The sequence below is a fragment of the Podarcis erhardii genome, assembly GCF_964252035.2.
Source record: "Podarcis erhardii genome assembly, chromosome: 10".
Taxonomy (NCBI): Eukaryota; Metazoa; Chordata; class Lepidosauria; order Squamata; family Lacertidae; genus Podarcis; species Podarcis erhardii.
In genome coordinates this window covers 35,396,865-35,419,000 of record NC_138500.1, presented here as the reverse complement: position 1 = coordinate 35,419,000, position 22,136 = coordinate 35,396,865, and the positions used below count along the sequence as shown (strand labels likewise).

General features: G+C 39.5%; 1 protein-coding gene across 6 annotated transcripts in view; it reads right to left on the bottom strand.

Annotated features, from left to right (window-relative positions):
- ANKS1B (ankyrin repeat and sterile alpha motif domain containing 1B) overlaps positions 1–22,136 on the bottom strand; it is a 332,378-nt gene that overhangs the window by 177,810 nt on the left and 132,432 nt on the right. For all 6 annotated transcript variants that reach the window (XM_081878201.1, XM_081878197.1, XM_081878206.1 and 3 more), the window contains 2 exons: positions 15,657–16,225; positions 14,221–14,293 (listed from right to left, as the gene is read on the bottom strand). In XM_081878201.1, the coding sequence (XP_081734327.1) occupies positions 14,221–14,293; positions 15,657–16,225 (642 nt within the window). The remainder of the gene's footprint in view (positions 1–14,220; positions 14,294–15,656; positions 16,226–22,136) is intronic.

The following is a 22,136-nucleotide window of genomic DNA, read 5'->3' as shown; positions in this document are numbered from 1 at the left end:
AAATACTACCAGACTTGTCAGCAAAGCTTCATTATAATCTGTTTAAAATTCAGTCTGAAAAAGGTAATCAATTCATGTTAACACTTAAATGATTTTTTTTACTATGTAAAATATCATATTCCTTTTCAAAAGAGGAACTGTCTGAATGAGAAAAGAATATATAAACATGATAAATTTTAAGAAGTCTGAATGTTCAATATTTCTAAATTTACCAATATAGCTGATACTCTGGGAACTATAACAATAATTCATTCATAAACTTTGTTTTTCCACCTTAAATGCCATGTTTAACCACAGGGATAACAGTTTATTTATAGGAAATTTCTAAATATACATGAAATATGGTGGGTAAGGAATTCACATCTGGTCAAAAATATATTTGTTAGAAGCTTTTATAAATACATTATTTCCAGGTCTGTACTGCTGCAAATTAGTGCCTACTAAACAATCCCTTTATTGTTCATAACCAAAACATTACACACCCAGCACATGAGTGAATCAGAAAGCACAACACATTATGACTCATTTCTAGTGCAACTGAAGTCAGAGGGAAGTATTTAGGTGACTTCAAAATATCTTATTCAGCTCTTATAACCTATGTACTACTGAATGGGCAACGAAGCATTACTGAACTGGAAAATATTTATTGAAGACTTCAAACAAATAGTACTCTGTTTTGTTGCTGATATTTATGAAGGTAAATTCATCCATTCAGAGCCACCAGGAATCTAAGAAACAGTTTCACAGTATTTTGAGAATTGAGGAAGCAGATTAAAGATTTTCAGCCAATCTTATGCACACTTATTCAAAAGTAGGTCTAGCAAATAAAACAGGATTTACCTCCTAGTAAGAGCCTGAATGTATGCAGAGTTAGATTCACCCAAGTCCATGGATTTCAATCAGCTCTGCAAAGGATTGTGGGGCCTCATCATTGGAAATAAATGTTTAATGTAATATTTAATGTAAACTGCAACACACGTTAAAGAAAAAGCTATTGGGTATGATTTTCCTTCCAGTTTTAATTACCTGCCACAATCTCTTTAAAAAGGGAATTAGCATTTCATTGACTTACAGATTTTGATTATTTTTAATTATTATTTTATGTTTTGGTACCATGCCCTCCTGCGACTAGAAATAGAGGATAAAATTCAATTTGTTCAGTGTCACAGATATAGAAACATGGAATTGTAAGGCCATACACAATTCTGAAATGCATCCAGCTTAAACACGAACATGCACACTTTATCAAAATGGCAGGCAGGGTTCCCCTACATTCATAAGATGGGTAATATATATGTGTCTATGCTCTGAATAAACAGACAGTGCAACTAAACGAGGCTGTAGAGTGTCACATGCAGAAAAAAGAATTCAAGGAACTTATAGGGAAGCAATTAACGCAAAGGTGTGCAATTTGTAAGACATCAAGTCCATTAAGACATCAAGTCCATGCAGTCCATTAAGTTAAGTATAGTGGCCAGAAGTGCTCAACATGACCTTTGTTTGCAGACCCAAGGAGAAAGCAAAACCTGGAGATTTACCAAGTGCTTAGGGCTGCCATGCATGGCAGGTGTGCTTTGTTTGGCTTGGTATCTCTGGCATTCAATACCAATAGGGCCAAGAGCACAGAAGGAGACTAACCAGGGACACTGAAATTAAAGGAATAGTACCATGACTGACTGGTAATTAAACAAATAGATTCTTCAAGCTGCACCTTCAATTGAGCTTAGAAATGAACCAGAACCTCATATAGGTGTACAGTGGTACCTTGGGTTAAGAACTTAATTCATTCTGGAGGTTCTGTTCTTAACCTGAAACTGTTCTTAACCTGAGGTACCACTTTAGCTAAGAGGGCCTCCTGCTGCCGCCGCACCGCCAGAGCACGATTTCTGTTCGCATCCTGAAGCAAGGTTCTTAACCTGAGGTACTATTTTTGGGTTAGCAGAGTCTGTAACCTGAAGCATCTGTAACCTGAAGCGTCTGTAACCCAAGGTACCACTGCAACCATATGCAACAGAGGCATATTTCCATAAAGCTGGTTCCTGCTAAAATTCTAACTGCTGCATTATGGGCTACATGAAATACTTTGCAAAGGCAGTTCCATGTAAAGTCTTTGCTTTGATGTAACTTTGAAACTCCCAGCCATTTAAGACAACTAACTGCATGAGTTATCATGGCAAGTTCTCTCTTCACTAAGAATAGGGTTGCCAAATCTTATGGAAATTTGCCAGAATCTGAACTTCCGACATGAGCTGCCATGCATCCAAATTTCAGGAATTTTTCACCCAGACACTGTTTCCAACTGCTATATTCTGGCTATGTCTGGGAAATTCCTAACTAAGACATGCATAGTTGGCAATTAACCTAAGCTTGGCAAATGCACTCCTTTCATTTTACTACACAAAAACACCCCCAAGTTGCAAAAAAATAATAATTATCAGGGCAAATGCAGCCCATTCTAAAGCAAACTGTGTTGTTAACCCATAATAGGTAGTCCTACTGACTAGAATCAGCTCTATCTTGTTTGGATTACACCTCCATTTAGTAACCCACACCCCGTTGTTTTTCTCACCTCTCCCTGCACTGAGGAGAGTAGGGGGTGGAAGCAAATCAACTGGTATGATCTGAAGTTTGCTTCCCAGTATTCGTACAAGAAGAAATGGAGAGAGCAACATTCATTTCTAAGAAAGGAAAACAACAGGAACTGATGCGGGTGTGTTGAAAAACTTTTTGAAATTCAACATTCCTTCTCCATAACAGCATTTAATAGTAATTTTGATAAAGAACTTTCAAACATGATTTATATAGCAATAATGGAATTTTTTTTTGACAAATTCTGCATGTGGCATGGAAGAAGTCAAAAGAACTCTAGGAATAAATGAAGCTGCCTTATAGTGAGCATCATAAGTTCGATCATCCTAGTTCTGTATTGCATACACGAGCTTTACCTCAACCTAGTGCCCTCCAAATATTTTGAACTACAGCTCCTATCAGCCCCAGTCAGCACAGCTGGGAGTTGTAGTCAAAACACTAGGATGGCATCTGATTGGGGAAGGCAAGTCTACCACGACTAGTAGTTTCCAGGGTTTCATATAGGATTCACCTCCAGTCCTACCTAGAGATACGGGAGAGCGAACCTATGACCTTTATCATTCAAAGTATGTGCTCTACCACTAAGTTATGCAGTCCATCCAATAATACTCATGGCTTCATACCATCAAATGTAAAGTTTGTAATGTTCAGTCGTGTTGAAACTTGACTTTTTAGTTGTTCAAATTTAGTTTTCAACTTTGAAAGGCTGGTGTCATTCCCTTTGTGTTCCCGTCTAACACAATAGTTGTTCTACATTTCTTCAAAACTATTCTTTCCAGACATTTGCATTGGCCCAGATTTGTCATCTTATATACAGCATGATGCAATTTTCACAGCTTTGTGTTTCATGTCAAATATATCAACGCTTTTTTTAAGACGTCAAAAACAATAGTGCAACCTGCCAATTGTTTCTAAAGCAACATATTTAATATAGGAAAAAATCTTCTACATAAAAATATTAGATGGCCATTGATGCTGGAGGTAGGATTCCCTTTTACACTTATCTTTTTAAAATGCGATACAGTATATATTTCAACTCAGAAGAAAGGGTGTCTTCTTTTGGAGATAATTGTTACAGTAGATGTTGCAGTAGATCTTACTTAAATAGGCAAGTAGTATGCTGTGGCTTTGCTGACTGTCCATCTATGAGGTTGATGTTTTGTGATATGCCCCTACATTTACATTACATTTTTTCTTTTTTTCTTTTTTTTAAAAAGTAAAATACAGGGAAGAAAATATAGATGTAGTAGAACATGAGAAGAAGAGTCTGGAGAATGTATTCTGCTACATGTTTCTTGTCTGTAACCAGAAATGGCGGGAGAGAATCAGAGCCCGGTGCAGTGTAGCTTCTAATATATGGTACCAACAGCTGCATCTTAAATGGTAAAGGAAATGTCATCTATGGGGCAATGCTGCATGTGGCATAAAGGACAGACCAAACGTGATCAATATGATAAGTGATTTAGTGACCCTTCACATCTATATGGTCCCTCAAACATCAATGAGGTTTTGTTTGTGTAAGCTGCCTGGCACTGATTTCCCCCCTATAATTGCTGTGAAACATACGGAAACACACTGAATCAGAACAGGAGGAGGTATAGCAGATAAAGAGAAAAGCTGTAATAAGGGCACGTCTTAGTCAGGCTTATTTAACACACACAAGGCTTTCCATATGGTGCTCTCCATGCCCCAATTCTCCGCATGCCCCAATTCTCTGCATGCTTGCAGGGCAGAATGGAGGAAATCCTGTTCTGTGCACTGCAGCTGCAATCCATGTATAAGAAAATTAGGCATTTGTCTCATTCCCCTCCTTCAGAAATGTTTTTGATACCTTCAAACTAGGGAGGTTTGAACTTGCAGCAACAATTTTCCCCTGCAAAGGGAGGGATGGACCAGTTAGGACCGAATGTGATAGATTCATGAACACTTACTGAGTTTTCTGATTGGATTGAGCAGGTGATCCTGTTGAAATCCTAGCTTTATTATGGAATGTTGAGACTCATAGGTCATTGATATGATTGCTCCTGAGGTCTCCCTGATGCTTCACTTGGTATTATGGGTAGCTGTGATTGATGAAATGGACTGGGTGGGGGTTATAGCATAAGTGGTGTAGTTCTTGCAGCCAACTGAGCATGTGTTCAAGCTCATAATCAAGCCTACTACATGGTAGCGTGGGCAGCAAAGAGCTCCTACTTTGCTGCCTCCATTGCATCCCCAAGAACCCATCCTGAAGAGTTGTTCCATGTGGACCAGAGGTTGGTTAACCAGGAGGGCAGACCTAGGGAAGTTTTTAATGTCTGATGCTGTATTGTTTTTAATATTCAGTTGGAAGCCGCCCAGAGTGGCTGGGGAAACCCAGCCAGATGGGCGGGATATAAATAATAAATTTTATTTTTATTATTATTATTATTAGTGCTCCTTGGCCCTCTAGCATCTGTGTGATGGAGTTCTGCAGGATTTATCCCCTCCCCAGTGCTAGTTAACATTTATGTGAAGCCATTGGGAGCAGTCATTGGGAGTTTTAAAGCAAAGTGCCACTAGTATGCTGTTTACACATAGCTCTACTTCTCTATACTTTGGGAATCAGGAAAGGCTGTGAAAGCGCTGGGTAGCTGTCTCAATGCAGTGGTGGACTGGATAAGGGTCTATGTGTTGCTCATCTACTACCAAGCCAGGTTTAAGTTAGAAAGCCCTGAACAACTTCAGTCCAGGGTAACTTAGGGACCGCTTGAACTTACATCCCAGTTTGATTTCAAGATCATCTGCAGGAATAACATTGAGACTTGTTTCACAGCAACAAGAAACCAATCATTTAGTGCCATTGGCCCAGTCTTGTGGAAGTCTCTTTTGTTTCTACTGCTTTTTATGAATAATAGTGTGTGTGTGTGTGTGTGTGTGTGTGTGTAGTAAACTGGGAATAGGCTTAATTAAGATCCGATAAGAGATATGCACCTGAGAAACAAAGATCAATACTAATTATGTACACTGAAGCTACTTTTAAATCTGAGAATTTTAACTTCAGCCTTCAGGCAAGAGGCTGATTCAGGATACACACCCACACCCAATGCCTAAGCCAAACCCTACCTACATCTGTAATCAATAAAGTTGTGGCAATTTTCAATTCCAGAATGTTGTGGTGGTGATTCTTTACCTGTTGCCATGTCAGCCCTTCCTGTCCCCCATGTTCACAAATGGATACTTCAGAACTTTTGTTTTGCAAGCAAATGCAGTGGTAATAATAAACCATACAGCTAAACTTAGGGAAAACCTAAAACCTCCCACTTTCAAGCTGCATGGAAAGAGCAGAGAAATAGCCTAAAGGTATGTTGTTCAAGGCAAATCAATGAATTGTGAGAAACAGCGTGAACCTTTTAGACAAGCCTGTATAGCTAAAAATAATTTGGTTGCTTGCTTAGACATTGGCTGAACTAGTGGCAAAAAAGTGTAGCAAAATATCAAATTTTATGTGGTCTCTAGCAGAAGATTAAAACTTTTCTATTACACATGAAACACTTTTTTAAACAAAAGAATAGAAGATTTTTAGATTGGGTCTAAATGCTGACTACAAGGTTTCAAGATCCATCCTCATTCCACCTACAACTCCTGCTTTGTATAAGACATCTTGCCCGATTAATTATTCTACAGAACTTGAAAGCCTGCACACTATTTTGCGATATTTTACTTGATATAAGTATTGTCCAGCTATGGACTTCTAGGATTTTTCCTTACAGACCAACACAGCTGCCTTTTTTATGTACCTTGGAGAATACTGTATCTAGCCATTCAGGGTGGTATCTGCAACACAAGGATAATTATTTTTTTACAAGCTGGAAAGGGATTTTCCATATTGAGAATCACATTTCCTCCTATCACTAGGCAATACTCCACAAGTTGGCTTGAATCAACTCTTTTACTTATTATACCACACAAGATTTTTCTCAGGCTTTGATGATATAAAGACTGCCATGTTTTGCTGTGCATCTGCTTTCTGCTTAACCAGGAAGCTTGGTGTTTTGCTTAAGACCTGAAAAAGAGCTGAATAATAGAAAGATTTGATGTTTTCAAAAACTAGGCCATTGATTCTTCATCCCAGAATTCTACGCGTAATCTGATACCTGCAAATACAAGAGATTACTTGAGTTTGCAATCTCCTTCTTCAGACGGAATGTAAATACGGTATTTACTTGAATCTAATGCTCATCTTTTTTGGCCAAATTACATTACAAAAATTAAGGTGTGCAATGGATTCAATTGTGCATTAGACTCAAGTATATACAGTACAAATCCAGTCTTCCTCTCCCCGTCCTTTATAAAAACTCCCCCGTCCCCAATCTCCTGCTTTGTGCAACTTGTTGCCTGATTTAGAATTCTGTAGAATTATTTAGGTATTCTTTTGTGACATTTTGGTTGGTCCTAATAAAGATATTCCCCAACTGTGAATTAATGGTGATGAAGTAGGCCATAGGACCATGTTTGCCCACTTGCTGGCAGGCCAGACTGACAACTATTTGAAGTCATGTTGGAGTAGGGAACTGCATGTAGACACAATCTGTGTGGTCAGTCCCCCCTCCCCCATATTTGAAAAGGATTACATAGACATCAGGTTTATATCAGTTAGACTCTTGTACACAAATGTTAGACTCTTGTACACAAATCAAATGTGACAGCCAATTCACGTACATTAGGCAAGATTAAGAAAACATGCCAGGGAGGAGAGTGCGAGCAATCCTGAACCCCCACAACATATAAAAATAAAATGGTGCTTCTGTTCAGGATTCCAACTTTCAACACTCTTTCTCTCCCTCTTGTGCATGGATGGGACCTTTAAAAAAAATATTTATATACTGCTACACCATAAAAAACCCAAAGCCATTTACAGCAGAAAAAACCCTAAAACCATACAATAAAAACTATATTAAAAAAGTTAAAAACAGACCTCAATTAACCATAGTGGAAAGATGCTTTATCAATTGCCTGCACAGACCTGGTGAAATAAAAAAGTTTTCAGCAGGCATTTAAAAGTTGGCACAGAAGATGCCTGCTAAATCTCCATTGGCAGTAAGGAGATAAAGAGTTGCCCCTCTATTGTGTGGGCAGGTAATCCCTCCCCTACCTGGCCTGGTCTCCTTGGCAACACTTCCCCCAGGTGGGATTGGACAACTGACTGAGGTAGGCGGAGACCTCCAGGTATCCCACCTGAGGGAAGGCAAAGCCACTGTTGGAGCCGCTCCAGATCTAGGGGCTGCGCGCGTCCACGCAAAGGGCGCCCCCGTTTTAAGCGGGGAGCGGTCATTGGCAGTAAGGAGATACAGAGTTGCCCTGTGTGTCTTGGAAATTTGTGTATTATTGGCAGGTTAAACCTAGCACATATGTTTGTGTAATACTGGCAGTGGAGAAAAACATGTTCAATTGTTTCTATGTGCTCAGTTTCTTTTTGTTGTGAGTCGAGAACCCGCCACCCACTTAGATATAAATAAGACACAAGGACACAAGTATTTTAGGTTAATGGGCTAAAGAAGGCCACAACTTTTTTGGTTACAGCATGTGAGTGGTATTGGCTTAGGCACTGGATCAAACAATCTATACATGACTCCACCCTGCACAGCGGGGAGTCATTTGAGGCTTAACAACCAGTGGGAGGAGCTTGTTGATGCAAATACAACTGGAAGCTTCCCCTGATGTCACCGGAGGTCATGCCATGGCCCTAGCCATCAGCAGGGCATTGGACAGGATCCACGACCGCCAGATTCCTTTAACGGAATACCCAACAAGGGGAGGGGTAGGTGATGGCCACAACCTGCCCTCCAACACAACACACATATTCCAATGAATTCCGACGAATTCAGGAAGCAGAATGAGGGCACGGCACTGCCGCGGCCATTCAAATGTGACTAAACCCAAGCCAGCCGGAATAACTGACGCAGGGGGGCGAATACTCCCCCCTGCCAATGTGGGAACTGGCTTCTGCTCACAACTCCTCCCCTCTGGTAGAAGGAGAGGCTTTGTCAAAAGAGCCTCACCAACTGGAAGAATGACCAATAACACTCCTGCAGATGATCTCAGTGATCAAGCTAGGATATAAGGGTTCAGATGATCCCTGAGGGAGCCTGGACCTAAGAAACTTGAACCTGGCTCAGTAGTAGATGGGCAGCTATGTAAGGATCCACACTTGGACAATAAGCTCACCATTAGGATACCATGAAATAATAATCAAGTAATCTTACAACCGAAATAAATTTAGTCAGTGTATAAAGCATCATAAATTAGTCCTAGCTCTCTTTGTGCTTGTATCCTCTCACCTGCCTCTCCTCCCTCCAAAGACAGTGTTTCTTTCAGCTACAAGAAGACTCTTCCAGTCTACAGACTCCCAGCAACTTGTCAGCGTCCCTGAGCTTAAGGCCCCCGTCATCTGTCTATTTCACACAATCAACTTACCAGATTTGGTTCTTTTCCAAGTCAGCCCCCAAGGAATGTTGGAAATCTAATTCAATTGTAGTTTCTCTTCAACATTTCTTGCAGTAGTCTGGCATTCTTTTCTCTCTAATGTCATCACTAAACGTTCAGTCAGAATCTAGTACTAATAGAAAGTCTACCCCAAATCCTCTGCAGTTCACTAGGCTATAGTACTGAGAGGACAATCATAAAAGAGATGTATTACTACTTTTTTTGTTTCTTGCTGGGACCTTGCTGACTTATTAGATGCTAATGCTTTTCTGGTCTGAACAAGGATAGTGTTATGAGTTTGTGAGTAGGGGGAATAGGGTGTATGCCAAGACCCTTCTAATGCCTAGGCCCCCTTCTAATTCTTGGAACAGCCAGGCTAGTTTCCTGCTAAAGTGATAGCCTAGGTGATGAACAAAGAGAAGGGGCTCTGTGTGAAATGACAAATGGGTGGGGCCTCTCCTCCAACTCACAGATAGAAGGACAAATCCAAAGCTGAGAATAGAGTGTGGAGTGATGTAAGCTAGAAGAAAAACAGCAAACTGGCAACTGAGAGAGACAGAGTGATGTTTGATTTCTGTTTGAATCCAAGGCTGAGGCTATGGGGGAAGCAAGACCCTCTTGGGTTGTTAATGCTGTGAACCACTGCACTGTAATAATAATAATAATTTTTTTTTTATACCCCGCCCTCCCCAGCCAAGGCCAGGCTCAGAGCGGCTTACAAGCAATAATAAAAACAAGATGAATGATTACAACTTAAAAACAAAAATAAAATACAACATTAAAATAATGGAACATTAAAATATTAAAATGTAGCCTCATCACAGGAGGAGAAGGAAAAGAAAAAAGAAAGAGAGGGAGGGAGGGAATCAAATTGGCTCCAAGCCAAAGGCCAGGCGGAACAACTGTCTTACAGGCCCTGCGGAAATAAATCAGATCCTGCAGGGCCCTGGTCTCATGAGGCAGAGCGTTCCACCAGGCCGGAGCCAGAGTTGAAAAGGCCCTGGCTCTGGTTGAAGCCAATCTAACTTCCTTAGGGCCTGGGACCACTAGGGTGTTGTTATTTATGGACCTTGAGGCTCAGGATGTAAATACCTGGAAATAATCATTATGTCACGAAGACACTGCAGTCTCCACTGTTCCTCACTCCAAAGGAATCTCACATGGCTCAGAGACTGGGGCGGTGTGCAACAAGGCCAACAGTTCCAAACTTATCTGTGCACATTTACATTATTGCTTAGATACAGCCTCTAGGAAATAATCTCACTTCAGATTTTCTGTGCTTCAAAAGATTTCTATTTAAGGCCTAAGGATGAGAAATCTGCAATGATATTTCCGAGAAGCAGATGAACAATTAATTTCCCCTTCTCAATGTGTAACACAGCACACAGACTCCCAGTACTGCAAAGAGGATTCAGAATCACCACTTGCCTGACTGGAATGTGTCGTTGAACTCTGATAATGCCTCTTGCCTGCTTATCTGGCACACACAGTGGGTGTGTAGAAACTCGCCTGCAGTGCAAAGGTGAAAATGTACTTATTACTCTGCCCACTTTTACATCTAGCCCCACCCACCACTGGCATGTGCCCCCCCCCCAAAAAAGTTGCCCAGAATAGAATGCAGTCCTTGGATTACAACCTGTATCATATTTGAGTGCGGTTTTATTTTGAGAATAAAGCTATAAAGCTATTTTAAGTATTCTAAATAAATAATTGCATAATGCCATCAGACCAAGATGTTAAGATTTGCTTTCTTAAACAAAATCGCAAAGGTTTCCTGGTCCTAAATATTTTGAATAGCTTATATACCTGAAAAAACAGTTTAAAAGAGCTGAATACTTGCAATATTTTTGTCTTTATTTTCTAATATCTCGCTGCTCCTTTCTCTAGCATTCCTTGGCACAGAACACACATTGCTCCTATTCTTTGTCTACAGTTCAGATTATAATAAGAGATGAATAGGTTTATGCCTGAGCAATTTATTAAGTATAGAAAATCTTGTTACAATGCAGAAAAAGGATTGTGTGGCGAAGGCTATGATACTATTTATGCACACTTGCCTGACAGCAAACTCCACTGAACAAAACTGGATTCACTTTCAGGTAAACTTACATAGAATCAGGCTGTAGGTGTCCTCAATAACTATTGACTGAGTGGTCATTTATTCTCAAGCTCAGCCCACACAATTTTAATAACCGCGTTTGTTAATGGCTGTCATTAAGTAAGACAATGTTTAATGGTGATATAAATAAAGTATCTGCAACTCTCAGAGTCTTGAATCACTCTGGCAGAAATCTGGAGATTGTATTCTTTACCACCCATAGCCACTGGTAACATGCATAACATGCATCCATATTAAAATACACTCAATATCAAAGCCAGTGTCACATATTAGATTAATAAAGATAACTTCTCATCGAAGAGTACATGTATGAGACTACTGTAGCTAGTGAAGATCAGCAGACAGCAGTTAAGTTGGCTGAAATCCACTGATTTTAATGGTTCTGTGTATGACTAACCCTATATATCAACCTATATTCTACTAAATATATAAGAAAAAATTGTGGGGAAATGGTTTATATCAAAATGCCTACACATTTCCAATTAAAATTCTGTTCTAATTAAATACTTATATTTTATCTCATTTCTGCCCTTATAGAGGGAGGATATTAACAGCTTTGAAGGAAAATAAGCTTGCCAAAGTTACAACCATATGGTAACAAATACAGAGAATGGCCAATATTGCAGTGCTTCTTCCTTTAAAAACATTAAGGGTTTTTTGAACTCTATTCTATTCTTTTCTCTCTTATTTTCATCCAGGAGGAGATGAAACTTTAGACTGTTACACTAAGATTACAGGTAGTAACTACACTCTCAACTATACTGAGGAGCTACTAACATATACCTATTGAAACCAATATCACAGAATGTAGGAAAAAGGGAGTTTAAACAACTCGCAGTACTTACACTAGTTTCTTTTTTCTCAATCATCACTTTATGAGTGCTCTATTACCGATCATACAAAAGACAATTGCAGTTTGACAGAGTTAGTGTTTAGAAAAATACATTTACTGTTTCCTGTTCTAAAATGTGTATTCTGATTTCAATAGATATCAGTTTGAGTGGGAAAACATGGCCGTGCCATATACCTTTACAGTAAAAAAATCGAGCAATCTGCTACTGAGCAACCTACTGTTGCTCAAACAATATTGCAACTAACTACTTTCTTTCCAAGAACATTCAAGAATATCATAGAATCATAGAATCATAGAGTTGGAAGAGACCACAAGGGCCATCGAGTCCAACCCCCTGCCAAGCAGGAAACTACTCATGTGGTATAAGCTTTCATGGACTAGAACTCACTTGCAGATATACAAAAAGCTATCTTCGGTTAGTGTGTTTGGAGACAGAAAAAAATGTAAGCAGTGTGACCAAAAAGCTATGAAATATAAGGGATGACACTAGGTCTATGAGATTTCTATGGAGAACCTGAACATATCTGAAGCAAGGATGGCCCATCTCCATATGTGCCAGTGGCGTAGGAAGGTGTGGTGGGTGCGGTCCGACCCAGGTGTCATCACTGAGGCGGGTGACAAAATGGCTATGGGCTATATAAATCTGAGGCATTTTTAACTGTCAGGTTAATTCAGAGAAGCAATTAACCCAAAATGAATGCCTAACAGAACAAACTATATTGCTGGAATCAATCAAGAACAAAGGCATAGCTAGGGGGCAGGGGTGGGACACTGGGTGCCACACCACGGGGGCCAGCACTTACTGCAGGGCCTGCAGCATGCCCAAGCCACACATCTCTCTTGGGGGTGGCATGGTAGCTCGGGCACCTGCAGGCTCCACGCTGCCCAAAATGGCAGCATGTGGCTTGCATTCACCTGCCACCTCTCCCTCAGCCACCCTACAGCTGAGGGGGGGGGTGATGAGGCTCAGTGCAGCGCACCCTGCCCCAACTTGCCTCACCGCTGGGCCAAGGGTGCATGCGACGCTCCAGGCACCTGAGCGGCTAGCTATGCAGCTTATATGTGCCTGTCCATAATTTTAGATCCTCAGCAGAGAAGTATAGTAAGTGGTTACAGGGAGACACCCTTTTCAGGAGTAGAGTCCTTGCTTTGGACGGCCACCCCCCAAAGGACGTTGCATGGCAGCCATTCTAATATTGTTTTGCCTTCAGATTACATTTAAAAAAGTTCTAAGGTACGCAGCTCCTTGGCCCTGCAAATTGAGCGTGGATGTCTGCATAGGGGAATTCTAAACCGACAGGCCTGGAATCCATGTGTGTAGGCTTTACATCTGCAGAGGTATACACTTATAACATGGATAGCAGAGCAATACCGACATTTAATGAGGGCTGGTTAGCAACCTGGCTCCAGTGTCCCTTTGTAACCAGAGCACCTAATGCTAATGCTGGTGGTTAAAAATAAGCAAATTGGAAACACATTTCACAGTCATATGTGGAAAATAACAAGCATTTAAGTCATGTCTGCACCACAGCTTTAGTTTGCCACACTGGCAGATATGACCACTAGCATGGTCAGTATTTTTTTTCTTTAGAAAAGTTTAAAAAGAAAAAGAAAATAAATACCAGTTATATTACCCATCCATATCTCATTCAATCCATACTGAAATCAGTTAATTCTCTACCAACATTTCCTGCCACAATTTCTCCTGTTCATCTCCTCTGTGTTTCACTTACTCAAACCATTCTAGTCAATCATAGTTTATATCAATCACACTGATCTTTTTCAGTAGTCAATAGGAAAACATTTCTGGCTTAGATATAGCTCTCTTTAGTTACAATTTTTGACGACACTTGCTTTTCCTAGCACAGAAATAGATGAGCAATGTGACATTGCTAATAGTATCCTATTGACATATCTGTCCACAAATGAATTAAAAATGATAAAGAGAGGCACTGAATTTAAGCATATGCTTTGAACATCATGGTTATTCAAAGTCAAATAGCAGGATGGGTTTTTTATTTTTAGTACTGATTAAAGGGTGAAAAGTGCCCCCAAACTGCTGTACTGCATCAAAAATGCTGAATGCAATTTAACCCTGGCTAGTGCTACTAAAACATGATACAATCACAACACATGGCTATATTTTACCATTTTCCTAGCTATCACAATAGTGATTAAGGTAATCATATTAAAAGAAAAAGTATTTATTTCTTACTTGCAATACCATCATTAATCACTTCTAGTCCAGTAGTAATACCAGCATCTATGGAACTCATTATTTTATCAATCTGAAAGAAAAAAGGGGGGAGTATTAAATGCTATGATTATGCATCATGATACATTTACAAGTATAGAAACAAAAATTGCTTGTATTATTTAAGGGGCAATAATAGACTTGAGAACAGTACACAAAAATACCGGTATGTTACTGGCCCCTCTCCAATCTCAGTAGCTTCAAAATTTATCAGAGAAGCTCAGTCTATGCAGTTCCAACAGCATGGGGGCCACCCTACTAAATGTCGGGTGAAGGTCACCTAACGCAGTATCTTAAAATGTTTGGTATCCTAGCACACAGCAAAAAAGAGAAATGGAGCTACGATTTTTTAAAAAATTGAAAACCTAAGGTTTGGTGAGGGACTCTAGTCAAAGACTGTCCATAAAGAATAGATGCAGACATGTCCATATTTCAACAGGACCCATCCCTTTTCATTCAATTACCAAGCATAAGGTATATGTGCTTTTACACTAAAGCGCTGTTGGTAATTTCTTCAATTAGCTTTGTTCCACATACCCATAGTGCTTGTCAATTTTTCATTATACACTTCTTCTATTGTCCCTTGTTATAGGGAGACTGGTTGAATTAACAAGAGATTCCCTTGGGTTTGGAAACTGCAGTTTGCAGAACCATTAATTGGTTTGCAACCAAAGGCCACAGATTACATCTAGGTGACTGAATTCTCTGTGGAGATAATAACCTCCATTAAGCTTATGGCACTGCAACAAAAACCTCTGAAATTTGTGCCAGATATCTAACTGCTCTGGGGCTATCACAATATATATTCCCTGAGAATACATTTTTTGGTTTTCATCAAAAAACCAAGCACACTTTTGATCATGTGCAAAGGATTGTATATATGCAGCACGGCTATCAAATTTTCTACCAATTTTTTAAAAAAACACTTACAATTCAAGGTTCACCAATTGATTTAGAATGTGTGTGGTTTTTTTAATCTCCAAATGTTCAACAGGTCTTCTCAAGTGACCTGGAGGGCTACAAATTGAAAAAAAGAAAAGAAACACACATACAAATACCAAAGGTTCCACTGTGCTCAAAGATCTTAAAGTGCACAGGAACATGTCTGCCTTATAATAGGGCAGATTATTTGTCCATCTCAATGAATATTATCTAATCCAGCCTTCACCAGCCTCATGCCTTCCAGGTGTTTTGGACTACAACTCCCTTCAGCCCCAACCATCACAGCTTTGGGAGTTATATTATTTATTTATCCTACATTTTAGACATATTTTTTGCACTCGAGGGCCTCAATGCTATTGACATTCATCTCTCTGAATTTTGATTCAGGGCTCTCCATCACATTCTCCTTATCTTTCATGTATGTACGTATGGTATAAAAAAAATCAGAGGCTTACTTCTTCCCATTCTGAAGTAAAGGATGGTGTTCTTTCAGAATTTCTTCTAGAGCTTTCCTGATCTACTGTAGATTCATTCCAATTTCTTCTTGCTTTTTGCTCATTAGATGGGTAGGAAATCAGATTAGAGTCTGATTTTGAAACATATTTGGATAAATGCATGTCAAGGAGAGTCTTTGGCAAAGATCGTATCCTCCCAAGTGTGCAAGCACGTTCCACAAACCCTGCAGCATTAACAACCCACTGATCCCCAGTTCTTGTGATGCCAGCAAGTGTGTTAGTTTCTCCTAGATTACTTTTAGAAGGAAATATAGTTCTGCTTAAAATGGGTGGTTTTTTCTTTTTAACTGAAATATCAGTGCTGTTTTCTTGTTGCAGCTGTGCCGAATTCAAAATACTTTGGATTGCATTTTTGTGGTAGAATTCATCAGCTGGGCTCCCTGTTCTATATAGCTGAAGTGGGTTTTCAGGTGGGTCACAAGCAGGTGATGATCCATGAAGTAGGCCAGCAAACTGTTCAGCAGAGTGTGCTTCAAGTTGCTCACTTTCAATGGAGGTTTGTTGAGTTCCTGTAATATAAAATGTTTATTTCAATTATTATTTTTATCAAATATTCTTCAAAATGAAAACAAACCTCTCCTTCAACAAAATAGTAATTTTAGCATGATGCTTACTGTGTACATTTAAAAATACCTGATGCCACTTGCCAAAGAAAAATGTATTTGCATATTGTTTCCTTGACTATACTGACTAGGACTAATTGTAAATAAACCTTGGCACAATAGAAGAGAAGGGGAAGGGGAAATATTTATTTACTTGCTTTGCTACATTTCTACAGGCACTGACTTAGTTACCTTTCTTTAGAAGCTCATGATGTGTTTTCAGCTTTATTTTAAAAAAAAACTAATGAAGAGGACACAAAACAAAGTCTTATAACACTTTGAAGACTTTGAACAATTTTATTGTTGCATAATTTTGGGAACTAGAACCCACTTCATCATATGAAGAATTATCAGCCTCATTGGCAGATCTTTAACTATACACATTGGTACAGAGAAAACAAATAGTCAGCAGCTAGACAAACAGGTAGAATCCACACACATATAAAAACCGTTCTGAAAATGTTTTTTTTAAGTGTTTTTGAAAATACATTGAATTTTCCATCAGGCTCACTATCACCATCTCGTGTCACACTGCACTTAAAACACACTTAAAACGTTTTATTTGCAGCTGTATAGCTGAGTCCTGTGGAAATACCATGAAATATAGTCCATGAAATACAAGGGGTGAAGTCAGTGACTTTATTTACAATGTCCTCCTCACTCCACACCAATATATTTTAGTGGATCCTGGTCTACAAATGCTTGTGCCACAATACATGTGCTAGTCTTTCTGGTGCTACAAGAATCGAACAGATTAACACAGACATCCCTCTGAAATTGGTCCCTGTAGCGGACTTACCCTGCTAATTGGGGGCAATTAAATATAGTGGACCTACCTCACATTGCCAATTTAATGAATGTCTACAATTTGCCACAGGCTACCTGGGTGAGGGCCTTGTGTAAGGGAAACTGTGGTTCAGGGAGTCTCAGGCAGCAGTTAATCAAACAAGGAAAGCTTTATTTACAAAAAAAGGAAGTTGGTGAAACAAAGTTGGGTCAGGAGATGTGTTTTTTCAGGTAGAAGTTACTACTTAAACTAAACATAAGGGTGTCACAGGCTTAAGCACAGTAGTACAGGCATAGCTTCTCTTAAACTCCCTTTGCTCAAAATCAGTTGTTACACTTCAGTTTCTGTTACAGATAGGTAGCCGTGTTGGTCTGCCATAGTCAAAACAAAACAAATTCCTTCCAGTAGCACCTTAAAGACCAACTAAGTCAGTTCTTGGTATGAGCTTTCGTGTGCATGCACACTTCTTCAGATACCTTGGTATCTGAAGAAGTGTGCATGCACACGAAAGCTCATACCAAGAACTGACTGAGTTGGTCTTTAAGGTGCTACTGGAAGGAATTTGTTTTGTTTTGACTTCAGTTTCTGTTACTGTTTCCTAGGTCCTTACACTTAGGTCAGGCAGATGCTTCAGGTCAATGCTTTTAACAGTTTATTACAGTGGTGCCTCGGGTTACAGATGCTTCAGGTTACAGAGGCCGCTAACCCAGAAATAGTACCTCGGGTTAAGAACTTTGCTTCAGGATGAGAACAGAAATCGTGCAGTGGCAGGCCCCATTAGCTAAAGCAGTACCTCAGGTTAAGAACAGTTTCAGGTTAAGAATGGACCTCCAGAATGAATTAAGTTCTTAACCCGAGGTACCACTGTAGTTTGGTTCACAAGCAAAGGGGCACTTTTCATCAGTTACCCACTTTTTTTTTTAGCAATCCCATTCCTGAGGTATTCTAATCAGTTTAACAGACCCAGGGGATCACCTCAGCCCTTGTTACTGGTTTGGGAGACTTCTTTATCCAGAAGTACTCTCCCCTCCTGGCAAGAATGAGACCCAGGTTCTACCTCTCCTGGCTCTACTCAGCCCTCCAGTTAACTCCTGTCTGTATACCTTCCCCAGACACTCAACCTGGTTTTCCTAACTCAAATCAGAACCAGTTCTCCCTCAGACAAACCCTATCCGAATGCCTATCTCCTATCTCAAATCAAGCCTTCTCTCTGTCTCCAGTGCTTTTTTTTCTAGAAAAATAAATGTCTGTACTCATCATGAAGTAAATGCCAAACTTTTTCACAACAACAAAAGAGGTGCGGGTCTGCGTACCCTTGAGTACCCCCTGAAAAAAGTATTGTCTGTCCCTATCTAACTCTCTCCCTCAGAAACTGCTCCTTTTATTCTCTCTGCCAGAATGCTGCTCCACCCACTTCTGGCTCCTATCTTGGTAGCCAATCAGAGAGAGGTTCCAGCACTCTAGTGGAGTTTCTGAGGTACTGCGTCCCCAGACTCTGGTCTGGCTTTGCTGCCCGTCACAGTCCCCATAAGGAAAGGTGACCTAAGAGAAAGAGAATTGCCCAACACAATTCAAAATGCTTCTTATACTAGGTGAGGATGGGAAGCTTCTTGGCTGGATAGGATTTCAATCTTGCTTCCCACATCCCAAAACTTTAGGCAAGACCTTCCCTTCCGGGCAACCTCTGAGGGAGTCACATGCCAGTGGAGGCAAAACTGGGCAAGCAGAATTCAAGAGCACATTCCAGCCAGACAAAAAACTCAAGGAGGGTGAAAAGCATGGCCAGTAAAGGACCATGGCACAGGGTGTGTGGTGTGGGCAAGTCCCAAGCAGCAGGTAGAGCACTTAGGAGGGCTGTACCTCGCCCTCAAGTCTGAAGTGCCCCATCCCGCTTTGGCAGCGCACCTTACTGGTTTGCCAAACATTTTCTCTGCCTATGGTCTACCAATCTGCTTTCACCCCAAGCATAGGCATGTCAAAGAAATTGACACACAACCTCTCAGACATACAGCACTGAATCAGAAGAAGGGCCAGCAGGCAAAAGAATAGTTGCCACGGGATTAGTTGCTGTTATTCTATTGATTTGATATTGATTCTAAATGCATTTCCCAGAATAAGGATGTGCAATTTGTATTTATGTAGAAAATTTGAAACCATCTAGGCATACTGGAACTTTGTTATTTGTAAGTATCTAAAAATACAAAACTGTTTTAGCTTAAGGGTTTTGGTTTTTTAAATTATACGATAAGAGTTAAAGAACTCTTCTTTTAAATATTCCGTTTTAGTACATCTGATGGCATTTTGAATCAGCTTCACCTTGGTTCTGATTCAGGGTAAACTGTTAATATATTTAAGCACTGAATTTGAATAAACCCCTCAGGGAAGACATGTTTTTCAACAGGGTGGAAGGAGGGGGGTAAGGCCAAGATAATATGTTTGAGCTCCTGCCCAATTTCATTTCTTTATATAATTCTGTAATGAAAACCCATACACATCATTTCACTTCTAAAGCATTTCTAATATTATTGCTGTTTTCAGACCCTGTCTACTAACTGACTCTCTTCCTCTTTGGAGTTATAGCAGTGAAGAAGTTTCTGATTGTGAATACATATTCCACATTCTGTGTGTGTGTGTGTATTTGTGTGTGTGTGTGTATTCAATGATACATTCTAACAGTCAAAAAGCAACCACTTTGGTTTTGCTTTTTCCTCATATCCCTGAATTACTCTTTTGCAAATATCACATATGAAAACAAAATGGTTTACAACACAGTAAATTGCAAATCAAGGCTAATTTATATGCTGAAACAGCCCTACCCTTCCCATGGATGTGCCCACATTTCCCCCTCAAGCATATGTTTCTTTTGCATTCAGTTTTTCCACAGTGTACACGCTGCATCAGTCTAAAACCCCTACTTCCAGTTATGATCCATACATGGCAGAATTGAACAATATACTAAAAATAATAAAATTGCAATTTTTGTAATTGTCAATGTGATGTTAACTGAATTATTCACACCTATAGAATAAAGATGTGTATTTCAAAACATGAATATATTCATTAGATGACTAAATGTTTGTAGAAAAATGCCTTAACATGCAGTGAATCAATTATATCTACCACATTATATCAATAAGCAGCACTGCAGTTGCCATAGCAAGAGATTCTAGTGTGGAATAAAATCTCCTGCTTGAAATGTGTGCCATAGCTATGGTAACAAGCACATTATGACACCTGTGCTACTAATCTATTTAAATTCTTTCTATGCTTGATCCAGAAAGAAATTTTGGTGATACAAATCTGGATCACCTATCTATAAATGTAACATCAGCAATGATTGCTGCATAATCACTGGAATGATTGGCAGCCAATGATGGCAAGAACTGCAGAACATTTTTGCAAACCCCCCCCCTTATGCTTTCTCTGTATATGTTTGCAGAAAATGGAGATGCTTGTTTAAGAATACTGCAAGGCAAATGACAGCTAGTTACTTCGTGTTTTTAAAGCACTGCTATATTAAAATGGGATGAATGAAATCATGCTTTTTAAAATTTTATTTTTTATATTTATATCTCACTTTTCCTCTAAGGAGCTGAAGGTAGCACAGGTAGTTCTCCCCTTCCTCATTTTATCCTCACAACTGTGGTGTAACTAGCCTCATATAACCACTCTTGAGTTCCTATATCGATAATATAGGAACTTGCAACACCTTGTAACTAAGCCAAGTTGCAACACTTTGTAACTAAGCCAAGTCTTAGTGCCTGTGCAACCTTTCCTGATGCACATGAACCTAACCTTTAAAGAGTTTGTAAGTAAACCATTTTTAACTTCCCAATCATGTCGTCTTTTTCCTATGCTAAGGGAAGAGGAAAACTTTGGAATTCACTTGAAAGGGCACATTTTGCTTTGCTGCATATTTTGTAATTTTAAATCTCTGCTGGGGTTCTCTCACTAAAGAGAACTTGCCCCAAACTTGGATCCTGGCATCCAGGCTATCTCCTTTCTAAATATCTATTTTCATTGCACCACCAATAACAACCCTCTGAGGTAGATTAGGTTGAGAGATCATGACTGGCCCAAGGACATCCACTGCGCTTTATGGCTAAGTGGGGATTTGAACCCTGACACCAATCTGTATCATAACATATGAAAAGCACACAAAAGAGCAGAAAAACATGCCTTATTCCTTCTAACAGCGAACTTGGATAGTAGAGTGCTTGTGAATTTTGAAGCAAAAGAAGACCCAAGACTACTAAAAAAATAAGGTAGTTATTTCTACCTGAAAGAGGGGCAGGGAATAAACAAACAACCCTCACCCCCCCCCAGCAGACTAATACGGAACTGTGAGTATTGACAGTAGTGAGACAAGATATTCTAGACAGTTAAGATACAAAATATTAGGATGAACTCAGACAAGTGAACCAGAAGAACAAGAAAGGAACATAATGGGTGAAATTCTTTCATCCCTGCCAAATGACTTCAGATTTGCCAGTGGACTTTGCCTAGTTAAAGTAGGGATGTGCAGGCTTTCACTTCCCAAGTTATATCAAAACTAGTTTTGGGTTTCTTTGATATTTCTCAGATGTTTGGCTGGAGGCAGAATGCTCAAATTTCCTTCAATTTTTGATTTAGGCAATTTAAATATGTATTATTATCTGTTTGCTGTGTCCGATGGTCTTATTCCATGGATTGGCTTTTGCTGAAGTGGCACAGTCTATAAAAAAGTATGATCCTATTTCTAGTAGGAACAAGAAAGGCAAAACCACTTTTACCGGTATTTGGTTTTGTACTGCTTACTTTAGTACTGAACTACTTTGTGTAAACCAACAAACAACTATTCATTTTTGTTCAAAAAGAACTACATTAAGCAATGCTTTGTTGTAGCTCTTAAAATGTATTAGCCTCTTCAGTTATCTTTGTATTGTTTCAGAGTTTCCAACTTTGAAAGAACCCTGAATACTCCATTTATTTGCTGTGTGAAGCAAATATGATTTGCCAGCCAAAGTGAATGGAGTGAATAGAGTAAAATTT